The sequence below is a fragment of the Solanum dulcamara genome, chromosome 4 (assembly GCF_947179165.1).
Source record: "Solanum dulcamara chromosome 4, daSolDulc1.2, whole genome shotgun sequence".
Lineage (NCBI taxonomy): Eukaryota > Viridiplantae > Streptophyta > Magnoliopsida > Solanales > Solanaceae > Solanum > Solanum dulcamara.
This window is the reverse complement of record NC_077240.1, coordinates 18,144,926-18,167,295: the sequence shown is the minus strand read 5'-3', so window position 1 is coordinate 18,167,295 and position 22,370 is coordinate 18,144,926. Positions and strand designations below refer to the sequence as shown.

At 33.8% G+C, this 22,370-nt stretch overlaps 4 protein-coding genes across 5 annotated transcripts; all 4 read left to right on the top strand.

Moving 5' to 3' along the window:
* Nucleotides 1–11,057: 11,057 nt before the first annotated feature.
* On the top strand, nucleotides 11,058–13,497 carry LOC129886748 (uncharacterized). Its single transcript, XM_055961578.1, has 3 exons — nucleotides 11,058–11,240; nucleotides 11,623–11,913; nucleotides 12,785–13,497. Exons 1-3 carry the CDS (start codon nucleotides 11,142–11,144, stop codon nucleotides 13,370–13,372), a joined length of 978 nt encoding a protein of 325 aa, XP_055817553.1. The 5' UTR covers nucleotides 11,058–11,141; the 3' UTR covers nucleotides 13,373–13,497.
* Nucleotides 13,498–13,633: 136 nt separating this feature from the next.
* LOC129886746 (pentatricopeptide repeat-containing protein At2g44880) lies at nucleotides 13,634–15,517 on the top strand. Its single transcript, XM_055961575.1, has one exon. The coding sequence runs from the start codon at nucleotides 13,690–13,692 to the stop codon at nucleotides 15,499–15,501; it is 1,812 nt and encodes a 603-aa protein (XP_055817550.1). The 5' UTR covers nucleotides 13,634–13,689; the 3' UTR covers nucleotides 15,502–15,517.
* A 371-nt stretch (nucleotides 15,518–15,888) lies between these two features.
* LOC129886749 (uncharacterized) lies at nucleotides 15,889–17,247 on the top strand. The gene is made up of 4 exons (XM_055961579.1): nucleotides 15,889–15,971; nucleotides 16,119–16,242; nucleotides 16,443–16,503; nucleotides 16,623–17,247. The coding sequence occupies exons 1-4, from the start codon at nucleotides 15,941–15,943 to the stop codon at nucleotides 16,959–16,961; spliced, it is 555 nt and encodes a 184-aa protein (XP_055817554.1). The 5' UTR covers nucleotides 15,889–15,940; the 3' UTR covers nucleotides 16,962–17,247.
* A 464-nt stretch (nucleotides 17,248–17,711) lies between these two features.
* Nucleotides 17,712–21,555, top strand: LOC129886747 (uncharacterized). 2 transcript variants are annotated; one of them, XM_055961576.1, is made up of 12 exons: nucleotides 17,712–18,058; nucleotides 18,804–18,888; nucleotides 19,122–19,173; nucleotides 19,262–19,282; nucleotides 19,364–19,417; nucleotides 19,923–19,973; nucleotides 20,053–20,115; nucleotides 20,209–20,274; nucleotides 20,400–20,438; nucleotides 20,667–20,783; nucleotides 20,899–20,991; nucleotides 21,171–21,555. In XM_055961576.1, the coding sequence occupies exons 1-12, from the start codon at nucleotides 17,977–17,979 to the stop codon at nucleotides 21,465–21,467; spliced, it is 1,020 nt and encodes a 339-aa protein (XP_055817551.1). In that variant the 5' UTR covers nucleotides 17,712–17,976; the 3' UTR covers nucleotides 21,468–21,555. The 2 variants fall into 2 exon arrangements, with proteins under 2 accessions (XP_055817551.1, XP_055817552.1); XM_055961577.1 differs by lacking the exon at nucleotides 17,712–18,058 and adding an exon at nucleotides 18,330–18,626.
* Nucleotides 21,556–22,370: the final 815 nt, after the last annotated feature.

Here is a 22,370-nt window from a genome sequence, read left to right as displayed (position 1 = left end):
ACAAATATCCTTACCTATTACATCTAAGAGTTCTAGGTTGCCTATGTTTTGCTACACATCTCACACAAAAGGACAAGTTTAGTCCTAGAGCAGTGAGAGTTGTGTTGGTTGGATATAGCACACATCAGAAGGGCTATAAGTTGTATGATCTTGAGAATGATAACTTTTTTGTTAGTAGAGGTGTGGTATTCATGAAATCTATCTTCCCGTTCAAGGGAAGTGTGAAGGACCAGGAAGAAATAACTATGGCCACTAATTTTTTTCCTTTGATGCCTTAACAGACTCCATTGTTGCCTCACCTGATATACCTCTAACTACTACAGAACCAATAGTTACACTTCAAGATAATGTGCTTTCTCCTACAGTAGAGGGGCCATTAAATGCTTTAATAGACCTTGAAGAAAATACAGTTGTAACTGCACCACCAGCAGCTGTGAACAATCTTGCAGAAACTGTAGAGATTGGGAAATCAATAAGAGGTTCTGGACCTCCCATATGGCACAAGGATTATGTCCTTAAGATAGTTTCTGGCAGTTGCTTATACTCCATTGCAGATAACATAGACTATAGTGCTTTGTCCCAAAGTATCAGAGTTTTGTGTCAAAATTCTCAAGAGAAACTAAACCTATCAACTATTCAGAGGCTGCTACAGACAAGAGGTGGGTGCAGGCTATAAAGACCGAAATACAAGCTCTAGAAGATAAAAAGACATGGGATATTTTGACACTTTCAGCATGAAAGAAGCCAATAGGATGTAGGTAGGTATATAAGATCAAATATAAAGCAAATAAAGAAGTAGAGAGATTGAAAACCAGATTGGTAGCAAAAGAATATAACCAAAATGAGGGATTGGACTATCAAGAAACTTTTTCTCCTGTAGTGAAAATGAATACTGTCAGAGCAGTGATTTCATTAGCAGCAACTAAGAGATGGAAACTATACCAAATGGATGTCTATAATGCATTTTTATAAGGAGATTTGTATGAAGAAGTGTACATAACAATTCTAGAAGGGTTCTCTGATAAAATTAGAAAGAGTGGACAGGTATGCAAGTTGTTGAAGTCCCTATATGAACTCAAGCAAGCATCCAAACAGTAGAATATCAAGCTTACTTCAACATTGACTTCATCTGATTTTTTGTTTACAAAGACGAAAGGGGACAAGATAGCTATTGTATTGGTGTAGGGAATGATCAGTCTATGACTCATCACACAAAGAGGCATTGCATACAACTTTTAAAATAAAGGATTTGGGAGAACTTAGATATTTTCTTGGTATTAAATTTACAAGAAATAAATATGGGATCTTGATGCATCAGAGAAATTATGCACTTGATTTTGTGGCATATATGGGACTTTCAAGTGCTAATCCTGTTCCCACTCCTATAGATCAGGCTCATAAGCTTACTACAACTGAGTTTGACAAGTATATACCACCAGCTCATGAAGATTTACTGCTGAAAGATCCTACTAATTATCAGAAGCTCATTGGAAGGTTATTGTATTTGACTACAACAAGGCCTGACATTGCATTTATTGTGCAAAGCCTGAGTCAGTTTATGAATTCTCCAAAGAAATCCCACATGGAGGAATCCTTGAGATTTGTCAGATATGTGAAGCATGCACTAGGCCTGGGAATATTTATGTCTGCCACTAGGGAAGATCTCTTAAGAGTATACTGCGATGTTGATTGGGGAGCTTGTGTTAATAGTAGAAGGTTAATTACTGGTTATCTTGTGCACTATGGAAATTCCCCAATTTCTTGGAGGTCTAAAAAGAAGGCTACTGTCTTTAGGAGTTCAGTAGAAGCTGAGTACAGGACAATGGCTTCTTTAGTTGCAAAGGTGGTATGTATTACTAGATTATTTAAAGAACTTGGTGTGGACATAAAGATACCTGTAACTCTATTTTCCAATAGTAAATTAGCCCTGCAGATAAATGCTAACCCAGCGTTTCACAAAAGGACTAAACACATAGACATAGATTGTCATTTTACTAAAGAGAAAATTCAAGAAGGGCCGATTGCCACTGCATACTTGCCTTCAACAAAACAACCTGCTGATCTATTCACTAAAGGTCTTGGTAGATCATTGCACTTACATTTGTTGTCCAAGCTCGGCATGAAGAATGTCTTCATAGCTTCTATCTTGAAGGAGAGTGTAAAGAAGTTGAGCACATGTGTTGACATACCTTGAAGTGTGATTGATAATGCAGGTCTAATTATTCAGTTAGTTAGTTAACTTTCAGTGAATTTGTTAGCTGAAGTTTGTTAGAAGTTTGTTAGAGTTTGTTAGAAAGGTAGTTGGAGTTTAAGTAGTATAAATACATGTGTTGTACAGCGAGTTAATAATCAATGAAGTATATTTTCTTCTCTTCCAAGTTATCTTCTTCCTTAGATTCATAATCTGAGTTTTACATGGTCAGTTACTTCACATTTTGCTGATTGAACTGTTCATTGAACTATGATTCATTGAACTGTGACTGCATCATCTCTTGTGAATCCTGTGATCATACATTGTTAGTATTAAACAAATGACTGCTACCTGATCTAGTGACCATATTAGCTTTCCTCTTTCCTCTAAAATTAGCAGGATAGTCTATGAGTCTATAGCAATTGCCATTCACATGTCTAGTTAGATGACAAAAATCACATTTCTTAAACTTGTTATAATCCCCCCTGCTATCATTATCTGACCTCGAAGTATACATGGCTGTAGGAATAGCTTGTTCATTCATTATTCTACTTGTTTCTGTCACAATCTTTTGACTCTCATCTTGATTCACCATTGCATTGACCTGATTAACAGTAGAAACTTGTGGCATCATCAAAATTTGACTTCTAGCTTGACTATAACTGTTACTAAGTCCCATAAAAAATTGCAATACTCTTTAATACTGCAAATGTTCACTGAACTCCCTTGATTTAGGACAGTTACATTCAGGATAAGGCATAATTGAATCATATTCATCCCACAAAGCTTTGAGCTTAGAATAGTAAACAGATACTGAAGATATACCTTGAACAAAAGTAGAAATTTCTTTATGTAATTGGAAAGTTCTAGAACTATTGATTCTGTCAAACCTTTCTCTCAAATCCTCCCAGATTAAATGACTATCTAAACAGAATAACACTCCACCAATTAGGTTCTTGCTCACGTTGCAAATAATCCAGGATACTTAATTGCATTACATCGATCCCAAAGTCTTTTCAAATCTCCTGTATACTGATCACGCTTCACTGATCCATCAATGAAGCCTTACTTATTCTTGCCTATCAATTCAAGTTTCATAGTTCTACTCCAAAGTGTGTAGTTGTTTGATCTGGTCAACATAATTTCAATTGACAGTTAATCAGGTGCATCCGATGGATTTAGAAATAAAAGATGATAATAATCGATTATAGTCGTAGTATTTGCGAAAGCATTTTCACCCAAAACTCCTGAGTTCGTCATGAAATCAAGCTATAAAAATTCTTACAGGTAGATCAAAGATGGAGGTAAGAAAAAAAATCCCTCGAATCCTCCACTACTTATGAAAGGAATTCCCTCGATCTGCACTCCTCAACGCTCTGATACCATGTGAAGTAACTGACCATGTAAAACTCAAATTATGAAGCTAAGGAAGAAGATAACTTAGAAGAGAAGAAAATATGTTCCATTGATTATTAACTCACTGTACAACACATGTATTTATATTACTTAAACTCCAACTACCTTTCTAACAAACTTCTAATAAACTAACTGAAAGTTAACTAACTAACTGAATAATTAGACTTGCATTATCAATCACACTTCAAGGTACATCAACACATGTGCTCAACTCCTTCACAATAATGAAAGAAAAAGTAATAGTAGTAGTGGTATAACATATTTTTCACTTTTATTGTATTTATTATGATAATGATATGATATTAATTTGAATAACGATATGTAAATTTAATTAGTTAATCCTAACTTAATTGGGACTGAGGGAGTGGTAAAGGACATTTTATCAAAGACAATAACATGCTTTTCTACAACATAGTTGTTGTTCTCTTTTTTATTATTTTTTATGACAAGGCAAACTCACAATCACAATTCTTTGAATGCGCACAAGGTAAAATCTTCGCTCCTATACAATAAATCACAAACCACACATGAGGTAATTCGCACTAGGCAAGTTCGGTGCAATGAGTTCGCCCAAAAGACAAACTCCTTGCTTTCACTAGCAAGAGGTTTCAAACTTGAGACTTTCAATATGAAAGTCCCAAGTCCAAATCATTAGGCGACGCCGAAAGTGTTCTCTTTTTTTTATTTTTTATTATTATTATATGTGGCACGCATGGGGATTTTATAGGAGTGTATTATTAGTAGAGGAGTATTGGAATTTGGCATGTGCTAAAAGCTATCATCTCCTTTTTAAAAGTGTATGATTTGTTTTAAATATAAAACAATTTCATTTAAATTTCTTATTTTACTCCTAGTAAGTTTTTATAGTAATATTAAATATAAATATAAATATTTGGGATAATGCATAAGTACCCCTGATTTATGATCGAAATCTCAGAGATACACCTTAACTTAACTAGGGTCTTATTACCCCTTAAATTATTCTAAAATAGAATAAATACACCATAAAAGCTAAAGTGTTGCGCACTTTCTAGAAGGCAAGTGATGAGCTAAAAAATTGGACACATGTCTTTTTTTAATTGGTAACTTTATAATTAGTTAGTACACATAATTATTGATATTAAAACATATGTACATTTAATTATTTTCATTTCTTTCTATATAAAATATTTATTTTAATCTCTTCCTCACTTAAACTTTTTTTTTTCATTAATTTCTTATATTTTCTCTTTTAATTATATTTTAAAAACTTGTGTGAATTTTTTAAAAAAAAAAATTAAAAAGTGTCCTTTTATTTTAACATTTTTATTTTTTATGTTTTATTTAATTTTTTTTATTTATTTTGATATTCATTCGAAATTAAATTATTTTAAATACAAGGCATTTGGAATTAAATTTGAAATCAAATCAAAAGGAAAGACAAAGAAAATAAAAAGAGTAAATAAAATCAATAGAAAAATAAAAGAGAAAAGACAATGAATGAAGGTAAAAAAATTAAATACAAGGAAATTTCTTTTAAAACAAATTATGTGTGTTAACTTAATTTAAATACAATATAAATAAAATAAAATGATTTAAAAAGAAGTAAAAAATTTTAAAATAAAAAAATTAAGAAATTAAAAAATAAAATAAAAATAAATAAATATATATATATATATATATATATATATATATATATATATATATATATATATATATATTTGTTGATGTGGCGGCACGTGTGTACAAAAACAATCAACTTACTTGATTGAAGGTGCTACATCAACACAAAAGTTGCACGAAAAATACGAAAAAAATGTGCTCGAGGAGGTAATAAGACCATAGTTAAGTTAAGGTGTATCTCTAGAATTTTGATCGTAGTTAAGAGGAGTACTTATGCATTATCCTTAAATATTTTTACATATTTAAAATTTAAAATATTTAAATCTTATAGTTAAGTTAAAGTGTGTCGCTAGAATTTCGATCGTAATTAAGGGGTTACTTATGCATTATTCCTAAATATTTTGACGTGTTTAAAATTTAAAATATATAAATCTTATATAACACAAATAATACTGTGATATATTTAAGACTAAAATTTTTTTAAAATATATTTTAACGAAACGTAGCTCAACCAAATGGATTCTCAAATTAATATTTGAAACAGAGAGAGTATTGGTGTCTTTTCTACGAAGGAAAATATTTTTTATTGAAAAATGCTTTATAGAAAATAAGTGTATTTATTATTATTATTCAATATGTAAATAAAATATTATATTTTAAATATTTATATATAATTTAAATAAATTCTATGGAAGATCAGTTAAAAGTCAATAGGGTGTGGGTAATGGGTAGTAAATGGGTTATGGGTGAGATAAAAGGTAAGATGAGGTGCTTTAGAGGAGAAAAGGCATAATCAATCTGAAATATTGCCTCTTGTAAAATTGTTTTTTCATATATATATATATATATATATATAATTTATATTAGAGAAGTTCTTTTTCTTATTAATTTTTTAAAAAATTATCCTTTAGCTTAAATATTTCAATCAATTAAAAAAAAATTAGAAATATTTTCCTATGTGTTCTTCACATGAGAGCTGGTCGAATATGATGGGCTTGAGTGGTCCACCTGGATGGACCACGTGAGCAAAAGCTCAAATTTAAAAGAAAATTATTTGTTATTAATAATAGAATAATAATAACAACTTAGTTGAACTTTTATTCTTTATTACGAATTTTAAAGATAATACATAAATTCATTTAACTTTGCTTCAATTTATATTTATGCTTTTCAGTTTTGAGTGTGTAGAAATAAATACTTAAATTTATATAAAATCAAATAAATAGATATACGTATTCTGTGTGGCATAACATATACGTATAGAACGCCACATATGATGTAAATTGAAATGTAAGACGTATGACATATATGTTTATTTGTTCAATCCATACAAGTTTAATTTAAGTGTCTACTTGTGCACATTTAAAATTAAAGGATATAATTATCTACTAAACTCAAACTAAATAGCAAATTTATGTATAATACTTATCTTAAACCATATCTTATACCGGAGAATATATATCAGACCCTTTTTAGTCATATAGTAGGTACTAGTACTTAATCATTAGTTTCAGCTTCTTTCTATACATACATACAACATATATATATATATATATATACCCACGTGTGGCATGATATAAATTAAAACACAATTGGAGAGCTAACAAACTTATTATATTGTAAAGGCCAAACTCGATAGCCCCCTAAAGTTGGCACCAACTTTTACTTAGATATTTTAATTAGGCTTTGTTCATTTTAGACACACTATATCGGATCTCACTGTTTCATTTTGATATTTTTTTTATATTTTCAAAATCAGCCTAAGCGCGTACATTCAAACGCCTTCTATGTGGAAAAATAAACGAATCAATATGTGACACGTTGATTTTTTTTTAAAAAAAAAAAACTCACTTTTACTTTATTTTTTTCCCTTCAGATCGAATACCAAATCCTATGCCCCCACCCTTTTCTTCTTCTTATGCCCTCTTTCCCTTCTCGTCTGTTCTTCTCTATCAAAAAGGCAAGAACAAGGGTTAGTTTACAAAATAAAATAAATTGGAAGAATAAGTTAAATTCTAAAAAAATTGAGAAGTTTTTGTATGACATTTGAAATAAGTTGATTTCTTATGCTTCTTTGATTGAGATTTACAATGACGGATGTGTAAAAGAGATTTTTTTTATTTTTTTCAAGTGAAGGTTCTTTATTTCTTTTTTGGTTCTCTTGAAATCAGTTTTATTTCTTAATTTCAATGGAGAAGGTAAAAATATAAATCAATTTTTTCATTTGAAAGAAGTTGATTTCTTTTTTTGTATCCTTGAAATCAGTTTTGTTTCATAAAATTTTCAAAGAAGATGAAAGAATAAAAAAATGTAACCTAGTAAAATTTATAGAATTTTTTAAAAAGTTTGTATGGTGATGGAGAGTATTGGAAGGTGGAGAAGATGGAAGAGAGAAAGAGTGATGAAGAAGAAGGAGAAAAAAATATTTATAAAAAAAAAAGTCTCTCATGTGCTCAAAATTCGTGCAGCACACGTACTAAACTGAGTCAGCGAAAAGTATCAAAATGACACAATGGACTTGACATGAGGTGTTTAAAATAAATAAAGCTTAATTAAAATGTCTAAGTGAAACTTGGTGCCAACTTTAGGTGGTCACCCATTAGTTTGACATATTGTAAATGTAAATATTCTCTCACATGCTTAATATATGGACGTAGTAGGATGGTTTAAATAATACTAACACTAAAATTAGCGGTGATAAATCGGGAGAAGATCAAATATCTTGCCTTCCTATAATTTGAATTCAAAAAATGGTTTGTTTTAGATTTCTTTTGTATAAAAATATTTCTTTTTATAAATACATTATAAAAAAAATCAGCAATAATAAATATACACATTAACAAAGAGTGCTAAAGTATTTATCAGTATTAGTTAATTGTCATTAAATTCAATATTGTTATAGTCTTTAGAGACATTTACAAAAAAAGTTAATTGCCACTAATTAATTGCCCCTAAAAAATAATTTTAAAATAATTCTAAAAATAAATATCTCTTTTAAAAAAATTATAAAACTGTAATTAAAAAAATGTGATGGGTTAAAAAATACATTTTTCATATTAAAGGGTGAATTATAATGGACCAAATTAATAAACGAATTATTGTGTAACTCAATCTGAAATTACTTGCGTTGAGTCAAAATGACTTAAATGACTTATGAATTTGACTGCGCGTTATTTTATAAAAAATATTAATTAATTTGTAAGTTAATTTTTTCGTTAAATATGATTGGGATGGAGGAAAAATGACCCATTGAGCTTAACGGGTCATTTCTCGTCTGTAAAAATTATCACACCCCTTTTTCGATGGTTTTTTTCAATTTTAAGTGACGACATTGATTAGAGATTTTTTTTTAGAGTCGTCATTTGAAGTTGAGTTTCGGTGTTTCAAGTCACCATATTTAAGTCTCGAATAAAAAAGAAAGTTGACTATTTGTCACGATTCAAACTAGGTAATGAGTAGCACCCACACTAATTTTTCGGGTGGAGAATCAATACTATACCCCAACTAGCATCCTAACACAAAATTAGGCATTTAAAAAGGTGGAAACATACTTTTAATAATAGTTTTAAACTGAGTTCCCATAAATTCAAGAAAACAACCAAACAACACAACAATGCAGGAAGTTAAACTCCTAAAACCTGAAAGTCATTGTACCAAAACTCTACCAATGGTCTAGAGTAAGGAGATACAACCCCGAAGACAATATTATAAAATAACGTTTGAAAAGGTCTAATTCTAAAGGAATTGGACCAAGATCCTAGATGGATCCACGACAACCTTAAAGAATTGACTCACCATTGAATTCGACCGATCAATGATCTCCTAGCTGAGGTATGTCAGCAGCCGACTGAAGATGTCCTGTACTCAATAAAGAAAGAGCAAGTGTAGTAACAGTACACATAACAACAGTGTACTGATAAGATCACGCAGTCAGTCCAGTAAGTGAAATATACACAAGTAACCACAACATAATAAAAACAGGCATTTATAAAAATACATTACCAATTATCATTTCATGAGCAATATATGATTTCACAGTGTCAATCTCAAACACAACAGTCAATAATAGTCCTTTCATAAAACTCATACCCAAACTGTTAGTGTGTCGGCGTGACTCCCGATCCAATAGTTAATATGTACCGACGTGGTACCCGATCCAATAGTTAATATGTACCGACGTGGTACCCAATCCAATATGTGGCGGCGTGACACCCGATTCATTATATATTAGCGTGGTACCCAATCCAACATGTGTCAACGTGACACTTGATTCATTATGTACCAACGTGGTATCCGATCCAATATGTGTCGGCGTGACACCCGATCCAACAATCACATTCACAATTACAATCCACAATGAATGGTTTACACACTTGCACAATCAAAATAGCAGGTTCATTGCATGCAATTGATCACAGTTGTCATTTCATTGGGTTCATTCCATTTTTTCCTATTCACATACATGCATGCAATACTATTAAGGCAGTTAACAGGCACATATAACATAGACAGAAAAATAAATCATCACCTACCTCAAATTCAAAACTGAATATCCTTAAAGAATTCGAGCTTTTCCCTTACGTAGTTTCTTGGCTTGTTCTTGGTCTATAATAAACAATTAATGCAAAGAATCAATGGCAATGACCTAATTTACCCTGATTATATCAAATTACTAACCCTTGGCCAAGTTCATGATTCTATTACCCAATTAGGACTTTTTTCACCATTAATTTTAGGTCAAAACCTTTCCCCATATACCCTCCTCCCCCCCCCCCAATTTTTTTTTAAAGTTTTTAATATTTTTCTGAATTTTTTACACCACCGCATACCTAGCCCCTCACCCTAAAAAAAATCTTAATTTTTTTTTAAAAGTTATTTTTTTTTTGGATATTTACACCACTCACCCCCATGACCCCCCCATCCCACACTCCACCATCCCCTCCAAAATATTAAATTTTTAATCACTCAAACTTTTAATTTTTATAATTTTTTTTTTATAAAAGGTAAATTAATTATGAAGTAGATTGAATTTTTATTTTATATTTTACCCTACGATCGATACCCCCCACCCCTCCAAAAAAAATATTGAAAACTTTTCATTTTTGATGCTCTATACCCACTTCCTGAAAAAAATGTAAAACTTTAAAAAATAATTTTTTGGCGGGAGGGTTGGGGGGGGATAGTATGTGGTGTTGTAGAAAATTTTAAAAAATAATAATTAATAATTAAAAAAAAATGGGTGGGATTGTGGAGGGAGAAGGTATATGGTGGTGTAGGAAAATTAGAAAAAAAAATTAAAATTATAAAAAAAGAGTCAAAAATACCCATGAATTAAAGAGGAAGAGGGAGAAAGACTGATGTGGCCGTTCATGTGGCACTGTCACGTCAACTTTAACGGCCAACCATTAAGTGGAAGGATATTTGTTGTCTCTTTTGATAAGAGCAAGGGTATATTTGAGCTATTTCAAATAGTTCAAGGATAATCTTGACCCTTTTTTGATTTTTAAATTAAAGTTTTCTGTCTAATCATTATTTTTAGAGAAAATTATGCAAATTGGATCAATTAGACAAAATATTTATTCAAATTGGACCCAATCCAAACTATTTACTCGAGTTGGATCCACGATCCAAATTCTTTACCCACCTACCTCCACTGTTTCTTCATCCTTGATACCATCCTCTGATGATATCTATCTATTTATATATTTTGATAGTATATATATATTTTAATAATATCTATATATATTTTGATGATATCAAACAATAATTGAATAGTTTTTTGCTAAAGCACGTCTGTTATATATATTCTCAAGAGTAACTAAATGACAAGTGTTCTTTTCCCCTTATTTTTATACGCCCCACCCACCAAAGTAAGTCGGTCCATTGATTGAATGTTGGTCGACCCGAAGAGAAGAGTTGTGTGCAGGTTCTCATGGATCGTTGGACAGGAATGTTGAAGGTGCCTTTGTGCAACACATATTATCGAGTTGGTGCTTCTCTTTCCCTTTCTCGTTGTTCCAAATCTCTCTCTGTAAGTTCTTTTCTTTTAAACCCTAAATCCTCTACAGACTTTGATTTTCATTGGAATCGACATTTTAATCGCGTAGCTATGTAGATCAATCCATCAATCAACTCCAAATTAGGTTTCGTTTATATGTATATATTCTACTCTATCTCTATGGATTGGCTTTATAGCTCCTTTGCATCATTTTATTCTATTCAACAGTTGTGACCATGTTGAATTTTGTATTTAATGAATTTTGATTTGTATGGAGCTATGTGGATATTGAAAAACGAAATTTTGATTTCTTTTTTTAAAAAATTGAAGTGATGTACATTTTAGCCATTTACTATTCGGGTTGCATGAAAGTTGTGATCTCCTCCTAATGCCTTGCATTGTGTATGAGAGATAGGTGCCTGTTGCAAATGCTATTTTTTTCAATGGAGATAAGATTGAAGCGACAGGAAATCCAGTGATTGAGAGGCTATCTGACCTACAGAAAATTGCTGAAATCTTGGTTTCAAAATTTGGGAATTCTGTCAATGCTTGGGTTGTTGAGGCACCTCTCTTCAATGGACCTTTTGCGGTTTATAAGGACTTTATACCTTCTGTCAATGAATATGGAGAGCCAAAAACTTATGATGCAGATGGTTTCCCTGCTTCTTCCTCCATTGTCTTGCTTTTGTGGAATTGCCTGAAAGAGGTATTATCTGTTGTTCAAAGTACCTGCCTTGTGCCCTGATCACCATGTACCACTTTTTGGTTAAGTTAGTTCAACTTGATTGAAAGAGAAAATTTAAGGTGAACTTCCTCAGTAGAGTCTCAGAATAGATTGCAAGTCTTTTTGGCCCTAGGATGTACTATTTATGCAGTTTATTGTAGTGCCATGTATGTCCTCTTGGCTCTGTAATTTAGGTAAATATCACACTATCCTCAAGGTAGGGATAAGGTTTGCGTACACCCCACCCTCCCCAGATCCCACTTGTGGAACTATATTGGGTATGTTGTTTTTGTTATATCACACTATTCTCAAGAAAAACCTAAATAAGCCTCGGAACAAAGTTAAGGTTTTGACATGACCATTTACCTGCAGTCCATCTAGTGAATGAGGAAGTTCTTTGGGCCTCTTTTGACTAGAGGTCGCACTTAACATGTTTGTGGGAAATAATAGATGAGTTGTTAAGATCTAAGAGAGTTTATTCAGTCTGTTAATTCTTGCAAAAACATTGGAGGAAGTACTTTCCCATTTATATCTATATTGATTCTGTTAATTCTAGGTAGAAAAAGTGATGAATTACCAGTTGCTTTTTGCTATGCTTCTTATATAGATCTTGTATTAAGGCTACAACTCACTTTTCTAGCTGGCCTGTGAATATTCTTCTTCCGTTTGTGGTGTTTATTCAATTTGATCTGGTTTGTTTTTTCACATTTGTCCATATCTAGAACATTAGGAATCATATATTGCCTGTTCAAAGAGGGGAATCCCTACTTCTTATTGCTCATTTTCACAAAACATCATATGCAATGATATTGCGTGTTTAGGTACTTATAAATTTACTCTACTTCCTTAACAGGCAAAAAGTATCATTTCAGGGAAACAAAAAGAGCCCTATCAGGCTGAAGTTTCTACATCATCGTCAGGTACACCAAGAACATTGCTACTTGGATTTAGTAAGGGTGGTACTGTACTCAACCAGCTGGTTACTGAGCTTGGTTTTGCACCAGCCCAGCTCACAGAAGACGTGTCACTAGCAAATAAGAATTTCACAAATGGAGGATTTTCCTCCCAGCCACAAGATCAGATCATTCCAAATTCTAAAGATGGTTTCTTAAATAGCATAGCTGAGTTCCATTACGTAGATGTTGGTCTAAACACAGAGGGAGCATATGTAACCAACCAAGATGTCATTCATAAAATTTCTGAGCGTCTCGTCCAAGGAGCCCCTGGAATTCGTTTTTTCCTTCATGGAACTCCTAGACAATGGTGTGATCGTGACAGGATTTGGATCCGGAAGGAGAAAGATGAGTTTTTTCAGCTGCTCAAAGAAGCAGCTCGGAAGAATATGGGGAAATTGTATATACGTGAAAGATTGTATTTTGGTAATAAGCTCCCTGATCTCCAGATACACTTTGAAATCATCGAGCATTTGGACGTGAGCTGAGTTTTCTTCTTGATATGTATAAACCTATTGTCAACCTCCCGGGAACTAGTCCAAGTCATTAATACGATTATGGCCTTTTTGCTCTGTGATTGTTATAGTATTTCGTAAGTGATGTTGCAGTTCAAGATATTTGAATGTCTCTGTATATATTCCATAAATTTTCTTTTCCTTATTGTTTGTTTAAAAGTAGCAGAGTAGAATAGACCGTAGGGAGTATTGTTAAACCCCAAAAACATTGTATTTGCTACGAAACTTACTTTGAAGGAACTAAAAAAGTACAAAAGAACTTTGAGAATTTCTTTTCCAAAATTCAATCAATGAATGATAGAAAAAGCATTGGGCTATGGAGCACAATAGAGAGCAAATGCCATGTTTTGCTTCAACAGAGGAACTCCAAAGCTATCCTTCTCTGTATTCACGCCATAATGCTTCGAAACGCCATTGAAAATAACGTCAGTCTACTCACCAAGCTCATTTCCAGCTTCTCCGTTAGTGACCCAGTTGCTGGAATCATCCATGCACGCCGCATGTTCGACAAAAGTCTCCAAAAGGAAGACACTTTCCTCTGTAACACCATGATAAAATCCCATATGGGTGTTAGTCAATTTGCCGAATCAACACTTCTGTACAGAGATTTACTTAGACACACTAGTTTTGAACCTGATAATTACACGTTTTCGAGCCTTTCCAAGTGTTGTGGTGCAAGATTAGTGTTGTGGGAAGGTTTGGAAATTCATAATCATGTGTTGAAATGTGGGTTTGCTTCGAATTTGTTTGTGGCGACTTCGTTGGTTGATATGTATGGGAAGTTTGGTCAAATGGCTTTTGCTAGGAAGTTGTTTGATGAAATGCCCCTGAGAAGTCCAGTCTCGTGGACAGCTTTAATTGGAGGTTATTTGAAGTGTGGATATATGGGTATTGCTGAAGGGCTTTTTGATGCAATGCCTGAGAAAGATGTAGCTGCGTTCAATGTGATGATTGATGCGTACGTGAAGAAAGGAGATATGCTGTCAGCAAATAGATTGTTTGAGGCAATGCCCGAGAGAAATGTGATTTCTTGGACTAGTATGATTGATGGGTACTGCAGTAATGATAATGTAAGTGAAGCCAGGGTGTTATTTGATGCAATGCCGGAAAGGAATTTGTTCTCTTGGAACGCAATGATTGGTGGATACTGTCAAAATAAGCAGCCTCAAGAAGCTTTGAAGTTGTTTCATGAGCTGCAGATGGAGACGACATTGGAGCCAGATGGTGTTACTGTTGTTAGTGTGCTTCCAGCTATTGCTGATTTGGGTGCGTTAGATTTGGGCAACTGGGTTCACCAGTATGTGAAGAGGAAGAAATTAGATAGATCTTCAAATGTTTGCACTGCTTTGGTTGATATGTATGCCAAGTGTGGGGAAATTGCAAAAGCCAGGGAATTTTTTGATGAGGTAAAAGTAAAAGAGTCATCAAGTTGGAATGCTTTAATTAATGGGTTGGCAGTCAATGGATCTTCTAAAGAAGCATTGGAGGTGTTTGAGAAGATGAAGAGTAAAGGATACAAGCCGAATGAAATTACTATGCTTGGTGTTTTGTCAGCTTGCAACCATGGTGGATTGGTGGAGGAAGGCAAGAAATGGTTTATAGAAATGGAGAAGTATGGGCTCACTCCGCAAATTGAGCACTATGGTTGTCTGGTTGATCTCTTGGGGAGGTCAGGTTGTTTGGAGGAAGCCGAAAACTTGATTGAGACCATGCCTTATGAGGCCAATGGAATAATATTGAGTTCCTTTCTATTTGCATGTGGTTATGCCAAAGATGTTACAAGGGCTGAGAAGGTCAAGAAAAAAGCAATTGAGATGGAACCGTGGAATGATGGGATCTACATTATGTTAAGGAACATGTATGCCACTGATAAGCGGTGGAGTGATGTTGAAGACATTAAGGGGCGGATGAGGAGAGAAGGGGCAAAAAAGGAGGCAGGTTGCAGTACCATTGAAGTTAATGGTATGGTTTGTGAATTTGTAGCTGGGGATAAAATACATGCACAGTGTGAGGAAATACATCTTCTATTGGAGCATTTGCAGTTGTACATGAGAGGTCTGGGTACACCTTATAGTAATGATATTGGATTGGCTGAATTTTGAATGATGACTATCATGCCTATATGATGTGTTTCGCCTCTTGCTTTCCCTCATATCTCAGATGTCAGCCTTGAGGTTAAAGATACATGCACGACTATCAAAATGGTCACAAAGACCACAATCGATCTGTAATAAGGAGAGATGAGAAACAGCTGACCTTCGTTGATGTGGCTGTAATGTCCCTCATTTGGGATTACTGTTGCAAGGCAAAATCAGAGCATCATGTGGGAGCCTATTATTGTGTAGATTCCAGCTTAAGCCCATTGTTCAAATCCCTGCTAAAGCTAGAGCTTGATGAAAGTAAAGGATCAGATACTACCAATAGTTGCTGGATTCTTTGCTTGCACCCGTCACCCTAGACAGACAGACGAGTCCTTCTTATCCTCTTCATTTGTCTTTCTTTATATACGTGATTGAATTTGTTTGTTCATATTGGCAAAAGATGGGTCTGATCGTGAGCTTAGCCGGAAAAGGTGAATCATCTTCACTTCTCTTTTTAAAACTTATATTTTTGCTAATCATCTTCCTTCTTCACCTCCCTACTTTCTTTGAGCTTTGCTGTAGCTTGTACGTCTTATGTTCAGAAGTTGTGAACTTATCATAATTATTTAACTCTACAGGATTGTCAACAACACAGGTTATTAATAAGGCCACAGAAAAATTCAACGAGTATTTCGTGGATAATACTAATAGAGATATCAATAATTTAGAAGGGTTCCATCTGGCAATTCTCGACATGTTTGTGTAAGATTCTTTGTCCAAAACTCCAATAAACTTATGTTGATACAACTAGACTAAATCTATATGGCCTTATTCATAAATATATTATCGTCTGGATCTCTGATGAACTACCAGCATCTGTTATGTTGTTAGGATATTCCTAACTAAATGAAACTATAATAGCCATTATCTTTGGGTAACGCTGAAGCTTCTTTTAACCACAGCACTGTGAATAAAGCATTGCCTGGCAAGCACTGGGTTGTGCCTCAGTTTGACGAAATTAAGGTTGTCTTCTCTCTCTCTATGGATATATATATATACACACACAAAAAAAAAAAATAACACACGCGCACAGATGGACATCACCCACAAACTGGTTGATAATGCATGTGTGGCAAATATAGAAATGCTTTGAGGAAAGAAACAAAGAAACAGAGGAAGAAAGAAAGAGGAAGGTGGTGATAGATTTCATGAAGGAGAAAATACAACTAAACAAGGCAGATAATACATTGCTCTTCATTGGGCTGGCAACACCCCCTGCAGCAATGGCAGCCAAGAAAGCTGGTGAAGCTGTGCCTCAGCTCCAATTAATGAAACGTGTTCCAGACGTTGTGTTTGTTCCTGCTGCTACATTGCTGGCTCTTGTTTCAGTTAAGATTACCAGAGGTTTATTGTTCCAACGTGCAGCATCTGAAGACCTTCTATTTGCAGAAACCAATCAAGAAGCATCGGATTCGGGATGAAAATTTTCAATTTGTACATAAGATTGTATGTTTATGGTATTCACCTTCCATGTATACTCACTCACTAGCAATAAGGAACTACTGGCATTCTTGCAAGTAAAATATACTCATTATGCAAAGGAGCTGTAAAATTTATGAAAGAAAAAGAATCTCCCATATGCCACATGAAACCCATTCATATATCCAATATAACATGTTGAAGACAAGCAATTAATGGAACTACAGAATAGTTGAAGCGTTACTTGTGAGGTTAATTGGAAAAGATAACTAATGAGTGTGAGGGATATCTTCAGACGCTGAAATTTTAGTCAATTTTAATATGTGTTTCAGTCATATATGATTGAGCGCAGACATAAAAAAAAGTTGAAAGAGTATTAAATGAGTTTGTTAGATTTGTTGTTATATTGACAAATTGATGATTGGAATTTGTTCTTCAAGATTCATGAAACTTATGTTTCAAATTTGAGCTTATTTAAAGTATATTTGAATGTTGAATCGTGTGTTGTATTGTTGAAATTTGAAGAACAAAATATTTTTTTTAATTCAAACGCACATGTTTGAAATTTCAACCCATTCAGACATAACTGAAAACTCTAAAAGCCCTAACCAATTTTTGCATGTATATTTAAAAATGTCTTTAACACTTTTATCTTTGCAAGTCATACTAAATATTAGGCGAAAATGTTTGATATTTGGCCTTCGCAAGGCCACACTTTCAGATGTGAATAGGGCAGAGGGAGTAACTGATTTTTTAGGACACATGCTCGTATTCTCAACTACCACAACTCCTTGGACCTTTCAACACCATATCCTATCTTTTTTCTTTCTCTCTCGTTCCATCTAGTCTTCTCGTTCCACGTGTCTTATTGATAGTATCTTCAGTTTTGGTGTATTTTTTATCCTAGAAATGATGCAATCCATGTATTTTCTCCAATATGCACACTTCTTCGAACAAGTGAATCCAATATTTTATACAGTACCCTCTACAATATAGGCACTTCTTGAGTCTTTTCCAATGAACTTAACTTTGATTTTCATTGGTCTATTGACCCTTCAGTCAATCACTACATATTCTCTTCCTTTTGTTGTCTTTCATGGTAAAGTTATCTTCTTTTTTTATATTGCTCTATAGATGCTTACTGTTGTTTGTACCCGTGTAGGATTCCTTGATTTGTTGAACAATCTTGAATATAGGTGTTAGAGATGATTAATTATTGTAAAGCTAGTGATTATATTTAATTTGCCTCTTAGATTTTTCATCTTGTGTTTTTGTCACAAATTTCTGGTATAGAACCAACTTCTTTTACCTTTTGTTTTCAGTTGCATAGTCAAAAAATTTAATAAGGGAGATTCAAAATATAGAGAAATACACACATAAGAAGTCAAAATTTCAACATGTAGTATGTATACATAAAAAGATTTGACCTATTTATGTAGTGTAATTTTTCAACGAACTGGTGTTAATTGACTATCCCGTGCCAAAGGTGGCTCCGCCTCTGTTTGTATTCTGTAATATGTTTGAAGGTTGTTATTTGCTGTTTTTTTGAGAAATGTTGGTTTCCTTTCCTTTTTGATTGACCTAAGGAAACCATCCAAACTCTTGTATAATACAACTTAGAAGCGTTTAAATTTGCAAGAATCACAAGAGAGGAGAAAAGTTCAATGGTAATTGGCTCTTGGGTTCATTTGTATTACAAATTAGTACACTAGGCCAAATTAGTACATCTAGTGCTCGTCTTCTTCTGTAATCATATCGGAATAACAATGTTTTGTAGTCCAAAAAATGGGGTCTATTATTCGATATTTTGAGAGCAAGTTGGTTTTCTCTTCTTGATTAATCAGGAATATCAGCTAAATGTAGCAATGGAGGCATTAGGCATTTCACCGAGCTTCTAAGCCACTGGTCAGGCTCTTCAGGACATTGCATGTAAGCAAACTACTACGCCTGCATTAACTACATTACCTGTTCAAGTTTTTAGAAAAACCACGACCAGATATCGTCTGGTCTACTAGCTCTTTCGTGATGTCCATCTCAGTAGACGAGAGTTTACTAGAGAAGCAAGGGGGAAATTAGTTCTTAATTCTGCTTTTAAGTCTAATTATCAACATAGTTCTAGCTAAATTCCAAGAGTAATCTCGTACTTTTTTCTGTTTGCATAGAGAAATTGGTAATGGAGAGTGGGACTCCTGGTTTATGCCTTTTTCTAAGCAGGTTACCTCTGTTCATCATGAATCTGATTCATCTTCATGGATAAAGCAAAGTTAGTGACTTTTCGTGCTTGTTGTTTTTTCGTTTGTAGGTAGACATTGCTTGCGAGAAGGTAAGTCAAGCTAGTGTAATGTGTTATTTTACTTGATCAACCTGCAATTGTTCCTAATCTTATTATTCCGTCTATTTACAGTTGAAGAAAATGAGTGAGCTTAGTGAAGGTTACAACATAATCGGTCTCTCCCAGGTAAAAGACTTCCTACATCCTAAATATTCATCTCAAAGAATCTCTCCTGAGTCGATGTATTTATAATAGATGTTTGGTAGTTTTCTCACTGTCTAGTGTAATGTCTCCTTTTAATTCGTTATTTTGTTGTTACAATCTTGTTGCAATAAGTGCTATTTCCTATTTCCATAAACTACCTTTGTTTCTTTTTGAATTCTCCCCTATCTTCTGTTTTTTTAGGTTGATTTCATTGTAGATAATTGTTGAATTAGCAAGCTTTGGAGTTTATAGCGAGTTTGGCTAAACGTGTTCAAATTGTTTCTCTTTGCAACTATTGAATTATCAACCTGGAATCAAGAAGAGTAAGACTCAAATGCTTAGAAATGAACCTAAAAGAGCAGCAACTTTGCATGAATTGATAACATTGCAGGAAATTAATTTTCCAATGTAGACCTTTTAAAGTTTCCGCGCATAATTTGATCTCCTTTTTTGATAAGTCTGGCAATCCCCCTCTTTTTTTTTCCAGGGGAACATGGTTGGCAGAGGGGTTATTGAGTTCTGTGATGGTGGACCTCCGGTAAGAAGTTAAAAAACCTTTATCTAGTATACACTTTCAACAAATACCTGTTTTCATGTTCTCATAATATATGTAACAGGTGAGGAATCTGATATCTCTAGCTGGTCCTCATGCTGGGATAGCTTCTATTCCCTTCTGTGGTGTATGTGCACTGAACTAGCCATTTTCAACTTCTCTTCGTTATGTTATTGGGGAAACATAATAGTGTCTTTTAAGTCTTTTTGATTTTTGGCAGTCAGGTATCTGGTGCATTCTTGCAGACTCTTTGCTCAAGTTAGCAATTTACAGCAATTTTATCCAGGTCTGCCTTCTTCTTTTCGTATACTACTACAAGTCTACAACTATGTAGTCACTTTATTTTATCATCTTTTTTGTTCTTTCCTTGATTTTGTTCCAATTAAATGCTGTCCTTTGATGCAACTTCAGGCACATATTGCTCCCGCAGGTTACATTAAAATCCCAACTGTAAGTAACCAAATTATGTGATTATTGCTATATCTATATCAAACCTATCTGTTACCGAGCCATTCTTCTAAGAAATAATGAAAGTGGGGCAATAGTTGACTCTTCACACTTACCCCATCTCAGCTTTCATTGGAAATCTCGTCAATAAAAATCTTCCTCCTTGTTGTCTAAAATAAACAAATTAGCTGATCTTCTCTATTTTCTTTTGTGGCCTTTCGCACTTTCCAGGACATAGCTGACTATAGAAAAGGATGTAAGTTCCTTCCAGTACTCAACAATGAGGTACACACAAATTCTACATTCAAGAAAAGATTTGCAAGTTTGGAAAATTTAATACTTATTATGGTGAGTATGGAATATATTCCTATTCTTTTTTTGGCAACCCACTGATTTCAGGTTTTACTCTTCATTTCAAAACTTAATAGTAGCTCATAAGTTTTCCTCTTGTTATTATCATCAGTTTGAAAAAGATGAAATTTTGGTACCAAAGCAGACCTCATGGTTTGGGTACTACCCTGATGGTTCCTTCAGCACTGTTTTGCCTGCTCAGAAGGTAACATATATAACGTTCTACACATCACCTAATCTCATCTGTTTCGACATGTGTCACTTTTTTCAATCTAAGTTTCATTGTGAAAGTGCACAGAACATCATTTTAAATGTCTTAAATAATCGTTGATTTTCTTCTATTGGACATTTCCTGATCTTGTTGTATGATTATTGTATATGTAGACAAAGCTTTATACAGAAGACTGGATTGGTCTGAAGATGCTGGATGAAGCTGGAAAAGTGAAGTTCTTGAATGCATGTGGAAGTCATCTTGAAATATCTACGCGTGAAATGAAGAAAAACATACTACCATACTTGCTGGATAATGTATCCACTACAGTGATTACAAACTGGGATTTCGACGATGAATTCAATGGTGTTGTAGAAGAAATTCTCCAGCTGCACACTCCTGCTGAAACAGATAGCTTAAGATCGTGGAAATTTTATTTGAAGGATAACTGTAGGTCAGTAGCTACCTAAGGAAACTCTGATTCCATCTGCCCTCGGGTTGGGAGGCATCTACCTCATCCCGATCACATATTTTTTTAAAGATGAAATTGTCAACTCACCTCTGCACCAGAAGGCAAAGACTACGTCAAACACAAAAAAATATACCATCTTTATTGAGGAAAAACACTAATAAATTTCACAATAACATCAACCTAAACAAAGTTCAGGCAACACAAAAAGAAATGTCTTTGAGAAATGTATATTGATAGGAAATTGAGGCAGTCCCTCACATTGTAGCAAGTCTAGCAGAATAGGCTGATTGATTTAGGTAGTGAATTTGAAAGGAACCGTGCATACGCCAGAGAAACAAATCATATGGATTGATTTTTCATGACTTTTCTTTCCATAGGCTTAGAGTGCAGTCTAACCAACTTAATAATTTTAGGGGACCAAAAAATGAATAATTTATGAGCAAACGAATTAATTACTAACAAATGGATTGACGTAGGTACATAGGCAGAGCACACTTTTTAAGCTTCATATTCCTTTTTCTTTTTTCCGCCGGACAACAATGAACAACTACTACGTTTCATTCCAAAACGAAGTTGACACGTTAGCAATATGAATCCTCACAGACCGTTATGAATCCTCACAGACCGTATTTCTTCAATTCAAATTCATCTCAAGTCATTATTATACAAAATTAAACTGAGATAGCCACACTTATAACACCATCGTTTCTAGTTTACCTAGTCATATATTTCCAGGAGGCTTCCTAGGTAGCTTTGAAGATATCTATTAAGTCTCTTACTTCGACTATCCGTCTAAGTAGTGGTAGTCAGTATCGTTCCACCATGGCATTAGAGTACGTGTTCTTTGGCACAATGAAATGACCATACTTGGGGTGAACCTGTCAATGATAACCTTCGTATA

Bases quoted from the DNA above. Each gene is read 5' to 3' on its own strand.
- LOC129886747 (XM_055961576.1), top strand. From the start codon at position 17,977: ATGAACTTAACTTTGATTTTCATTGGTCTATTGACCCTTCAGTCAATC. The intron at 20,275-20,399 runs GTCTGCCTTCTT...ATGCAACTTCAG, and splicing joins TTTACAGCAATTTTATCCAG to GCACATATTGCTCCCGCAGG. The intron at 20,784-20,898 runs GTGAGTATGGAA...TATTATCATCAG, and splicing joins AAAATTTAATACTTATTATG to TTTGAAAAAGATGAAATTTT.
- LOC129886749 (XM_055961579.1), top strand. From the start codon at position 15,941: ATGGGTCTGATCGTGAGCTTAGCCGGAAAAG. The intron at 15,972-16,118 runs GTGAATCATCTT...TTAACTCTACAG, and splicing joins CGTGAGCTTAGCCGGAAAAG to GATTGTCAACAACACAGGTT. The intron at 16,504-16,622 runs GTTGTCTTCTCT...TGGCAAATATAG, and splicing joins CTCAGTTTGACGAAATTAAG to AAATGCTTTGAGGAAAGAAA.
- LOC129886746 (XM_055961575.1), top strand. From the start codon at position 13,690: ATGAATGATAGAAAAAGCATTGGGCTATGGAGCACAATAGAGAGCAAA.
- LOC129886748 (XM_055961578.1), top strand. From the start codon at position 11,142: ATGGATCGTTGGACAGGAATGTTGAAGGTGCCTTTGTGCAACACATAT. The intron at 11,241-11,622 runs GTAAGTTCTTTT...TATGAGAGATAG, and splicing joins GTTGTTCCAAATCTCTCTCT to GTGCCTGTTGCAAATGCTAT. The intron at 11,914-12,784 runs GTATTATCTGTT...CTTCCTTAACAG, and splicing joins TGTGGAATTGCCTGAAAGAG to GCAAAAAGTATCATTTCAGG.